The 5,374-nt window shown below is 51.1% G+C and overlaps 1 protein-coding gene across 1 annotated transcript; it reads left to right on the forward strand.

Annotated features, from left to right (window-relative positions):
* On the forward strand, positions 1–4,388 carry Prop1 (PROP paired-like homeobox 1). The gene is made up of 4 exons (XM_052757093.1): positions 1–379; positions 1,503–1,613; positions 2,639–2,862; positions 3,325–4,388. Exons 1-4 carry the CDS (start codon positions 346–348, stop codon positions 3,658–3,660), a joined length of 705 nt encoding a protein of 234 aa, XP_052613053.1. The 5' UTR covers positions 1–345; the 3' UTR covers positions 3,661–4,388.
* The last annotated feature ends 986 nt before the right edge of the window (positions 4,389–5,374 follow it).

A 5,374-nucleotide genomic window follows, 5' to 3' on the forward strand; every position in this document is an offset into this window, starting at 1 on the left:
CTTAGTCTGACTTTGGGAATCAGAGTGGCTTATAATGACAGTGAGTTCTGAAGGAACTCGTGTGTTATAAGTTAGGTGCCCTGAGAAGCCAGGACTTTATGGAGGGGTGTGGGTGGGAATCATATAGTATGGATGGAAAGTCCTGGATAGCAAAGAGCCTCCCAGTTTCAATGTGTCCCTAATGTCTGTCCCTAAGATGTCAGGTTGCCCTTATCTTTGGATGAGGACATCGATACCAGAATGGACTTCCACAGTCAAAATCACCTCAAGAGTCAGTCCTTGAAGCATCAACTTGTCCTGACCTCTCAGGGAGTCCAAGTGTCAGGGTTTCCTTGAAGATTCATAATGAATGTCTCTGGGAATCTGAATTTATTCCAAGGTAAGACCTGAGGTCTGGGTTGGGCAGGATGCACTTGAAACTGAGTTGCTCTGGAGGATCACGGGTTCCTCAAGGTCTAGGTCACTTCGACAGGTCATGATGATGCCCCGAGGGCTCTGAGTGAGGAGATGAAAGCTGAGTGAGGAAATCAGAGAGTAATTGAGAACTCTGATGTGTGGGGACTTAGCTGTGAGTGAAGCCACTCATTCATGGCTGAGTGAATTCAGGGGTGAGCTTGGGTCAGGGAAGGGCCAGCAGGTGTGGGAGCCAATGCCAGGAATCACCTTGTAGAGCATGAAGGTCCTCAGGCTTCAGTGTGTCCTGGAGTGTCCTACTGTCCTAGGGTGTCAAGGTATCCAAGAGGACACAGTTGTGATTTTTCAGCCCAGAGTTCCCTGGAAACAGGTCTTTTGAGTATCACTCACATGCTGAGATGTCAGGCCTTGTTCCTGGCCCCAATATCCTTCCCTCCATTTCCCCCTCCCTGGAGGGGGGGTTCTGAGGAGGGGTGCCTTGGTGGGAATGTCTTCTCCTCTGTCCCCTGCCTGCTCCCAGAAGGGGGATTTAACAGGACAAAAGAATCTGGTCCCCTGGGAATATGAGCTCTTGGCCTCAGCCCCTGGACCCTCTGACAGAGCACCGTCCCTCATCCGGCTTGTGATCCTCCCCCAAGCCAGGGGGCTCTGGTGACCAAGAAATGATTGGACAGGCCCATGGGGCCAGGAGGAGGTTGCTTCTCCAAGACTGAGGGAGGAAGACAGGTAGCGTGAGAAAGTAGAGGGCGAAGAGAAAACAGAACAGCCTCAGGGAGAGGGAAGTGGAGACAAGCAGAAAACTGGGCAAAGTCAAGAGCGGGAGAGGATGAGGTGTCAATCCGGAGGCAGGATGGGGGATTAGGGAAAAGGGGAAAACAGTGAGCGGACAGGTATCTAGCTACACACACACATACACACACACACACACACACACACACACACACACACACACGGTAAGGGAGAGACTCAGAAAAAGCTAGAGAAGAGAGGTCAAAAGACAAGACAGGATAGACAGACAGAGAGAAAGACTACAGGGAGACAGAGACTGGAGGACAGCAGGCTAGCCCATCTTTGGTTTGGGTGGCTAGCCATGGAAGCTCAAAGAAGGACCCAGCAGGAGAAACAAAGGAAGGGTCGTGCCTGTGGCGGAACGCTGCCTGAGCCCCACGTGACCTCTGGGACCCTGATCTCCACAGTAGGTGAGTGAATCCCCAGGATTGGCTTGGGTCCCTGGGGGAGCAGCAGATGTGGGTCTCAAAACCTGATTGGCTTTGGGGCAATGGTTTGTCCCACGGAATGTTGAGAGATGGGAAGCAGAATTTGGGGACCTTAGGAAGTGAGACAGTAGAAGTCTTTTGCTTTACAGGTTGGGAAGTGAGGCCCCTGCCTGAGGGAGCTATGGAACAGGTGCCCAGGGCAGAGGCAAAGCTAAAGCCTTGTTCTTGCCCAAGGTGCTTCCTTCTTGGAAGGAGGAAGCTGAAGGGGTCGGGGTTCTCCTCCAGAGAGGGCAGTTCAGTGCCTGTCTGAGGACACTGGGTACACAGTGGGAGCCACACCCTTGGTTTCCCCCCCCCCTCCCGGGATGGGTCTCTCCGCTCCAGACCCCTCCTTCCCTTAGTGCCTATCTTCCCAGGTGTCTCCTCTTCCCTCCCTGTTCTCTCTTCCCCGGTGGCTCTTAGACTAATTAATGTGAGGGCTTAGGGAGCCTTTGGGGAGGAGAGGCAAGCCTTTCCCACGAGCTCAAGTTCCTGCAGGCTGGTGGCAGGGCCAGGGCAGAGGTAAGCGGAAGGTCCAGAAGTACAACCCAGAGGGGAGAATGCGTTGTCTGCATGTAAGGGGGGGGCACCCTTCATCCTCCTGAGCAGGGGTGGGTGAGGAGAAGGAGGGGTGTATGAAGGAGGTGCAAGGGTAATGAAAACTGTGAGTGGCAAGCAAAGAAGTCCTTGGCAGACTGCAAAGAGAAGACCCTCAAGGTTCGCCCTGTGGGTCACATGTGGGCCAGAGGTGAAGCACACACCAGGGGCACGTAACCAGAGCAGAGGCAGAGGCTGGAGGCAGAGGCAGTGGTTTTGAAATCTTAAAGAGCTCTTGTGGAAACAGGGCATCCCACAAGGAAGCACCATCTCAGGAACTACACAGAACACGGGGCCTAGCACCAGTGGTCCAAGGATGGCTGGGTGGTCCCATTCGTAAGTGGGTCTCCCTCATTTCCCTCCCTCCACAGACACGAGCCCTGAGACTTTTGGGAGACTCTCTGGTCCGGGGCTGGGGAGACCTAAGCTTTGCCCCCAGAGGGGCCGTCCCCACTCCCGGCGTCGCCACCGTACCACCTTCAACCCAGCACAGCTGGAACAGCTGGAGTCAGCCTTTGGGAAGAACCAGTACCCTGACATCTGGGCCCGAGAGGGACTTGCCCAAGACACTGGCCTCAGTGAAGCCAGAATCCAGGTGATGATGCCCTAAGGTACTCGGGGAAGAAATAAACATTTCCTGGGTGCTTGGGGGACTTTTAACCCGAACTTAACTATTCAATAGAATATAGGTTCCACCCACCAGTCGGCATGACCTCAGGTGCACCTGACCCCAACTCTAAGCTCATTCAGATGGAGGTTGATGGGTGTTGGGTGTTGGGTGTAGGGCCAGTGATGTGTAGCGCAGGAGGAGAGCTCTTGCCTAGCATACACAATGCCTGCATGCTGGTCCCCAACACCACACAAACAAAAAGGAAGTCCAGACCCACTCCCCAGCCTTTCATGCAGACACAAACTCCAACAAACAGGCAACCCTAACTGTTCACACGCGTGTGCAATCTTGCCTCTAAGACTGCCTTACATTTCCACGAGCCTCATATTCCTGAAGTCTCCCACTCAGGACAAGAGCGCTGATGTGACTTCTCTTCCCTCTCCTCAGGTCTGGTTCCAGAACCGCAGAGCTAAGGAACGGAAGCAAGAGCGGGCGCTGCTCCAGCCACTAGCCCGTCTGTCTCCTGCCTCCTTCTCTGGCTTCTTGCCAGAGTCCCCTGCTTATCCCTACCCCTACACGACACCACCTCCCCCAGTGGCCTGCTTCCCTCACCCCTACAACCACACCCTCTCCTCCCCACCCTCCACAGGTGCCTCATTCACTCTTCCTCCCCAGCCTGAGGACTGGTACCCCACCTTACACCCAACCCCTGGTCATCTGCCCTGTCCCCCACCCCCACCCATGTTTCCCCTCAGCCTTGAGACACCAAAACCCTGGAACTAAGTGGTGACAAGGTCACTCTCTACCCATAAACTTCACAAAATGCAAGAAAATCGGGGGCTCTCTTTTCATCCTAAGGGTGAAGTTGGAAATGTGGTGAGGGGCAGTTCAAGACTGGAAATGGGAAAAGGGGGGATCTTGATGAACTGTCAACAGGGTAAGGAGTTAAGAGACTATGAGGAGGTTAACCGGTAGGAGATACAAGCTGAAAAGCTCCAACAGAGGTGACAGGAGGGCAGTGTTGATGGGACCAGTGGATATTGTTGGCGAGGGATGATCAAAAGAGACTTTGAAGCTTCATTCATTGAGATCCCTGTGGGAGAACCTGAACGGAGGCTGAATGTACTCCAGTCGCTCTGAAATCATCTCCTGACTTCCTTTCCATTTCAGCAGGCATGCGGCTTGTGGCCCTGTGGGGTGTGTGTGTGTGTGTGTGTGTGTGTGTGTGTGTGTGTGTGTGTGTGAAAGAGAGAGAGAGAGAGAGAGAGAGAGAGAGAGAGAGAGAGAGAGAGAGAGAGACTTAGCCTCCTTCCTTTCATTTCCCTCCCTTAGTCTTTCTTGTCTCCAAAACACCTTTGCTAATCTGACCATCAAGGAATGCCTGATGCAGAGCACATGGCTGTGACTAGCTTGGTCTGAAGGAGCTGGCAGCATCTGCCTCAGCCCAACTTTAAAATCAGCTGCAGGTTTAAACATACTTTGCTTGTGACAAAGAAACCGCATGACCTGAGGCAAGCTTGTCCACAGACAAACCACCCGAGACTCTTAAGAGGTCATTCCCAGGAAAGGATTTTTTTTTTTTTTTTTTGAGTGCCTTGGTCTTAGCCCCTCCCCAAAGAAATACAATATAACCTCACCTAGTTGGTGATACCACGTCTGTTTTGTGTAGCTTGGACTTGTTTCATTTGTAACTCACTATTTATTGGTGGGATCATGGAAGGACATTTAGAAAACAGGCCTCCACAGACGGATAATCATGATGCTTGTATATTTGCTTATATCTCAGAAATGCCTGCAGTCAAAACTCCTACAGGATACATCTAGATGATTATCTCATTATGCCTGACAAACTTCAGGAAAGATTTTGAAGGTAGATTCTAGATGTACAAGTTCTGCAGCTGACACTTCAACAAGTTACAAATCAAAAATATTCTCAGCCAGATATAGTGGGTGGTGCTTACACTTTCAGTATTTGGGAGGGTCTCCAGTTGAAGGGCAGTCTGAACTACACAGTGAGTTTCATGCCATGCTGAGACACATAGTGAGACCTTGTCTCAAAAACAAATCCAAAAATTCCAAAATAGTTACATGTGCTCTGAGTATGTACAGATTTTTATTATCAGTATTAGCAATTTAGTCTAACAGCAGGGGTGTTCAACCTTTTGGTACTGGTGAGATGACGTCTCTACAAACGTATTGGGAGGCTTTCACAGCTGACTCTGGAGGCCCGTGGCCTGCAGGTTGGCTATGATAGAAATGCACTTGAGGGGATTGCATAGATTATGCAAATAGTATGCAAATACTTGAGCATTCTTAGATCTGGGTCTCTGAGGAAGGGCCTAGAACCAATCCCACACAGATGCTAAAGGATGGCTCCACTAGTCCCGAGTCCATCAAAAATATTAGTTCAGTACATGGTCGGTGGGTTTTTTGTTTTTGTTTTTTACCATTTTTGGCAATTGAGAATGATGTCACTTTTACTCATCTTGAAAGTTTC

Source organism: Peromyscus californicus, unplaced genomic scaffold (genome assembly GCF_007827085.1).
Source record: "Peromyscus californicus insignis strain IS unplaced genomic scaffold, ASM782708v3 Scaffold_3__1_contigs__length_106647218, whole genome shotgun sequence".
Taxonomy (NCBI): Eukaryota; Metazoa; Chordata; class Mammalia; order Rodentia; family Cricetidae; genus Peromyscus; species Peromyscus californicus.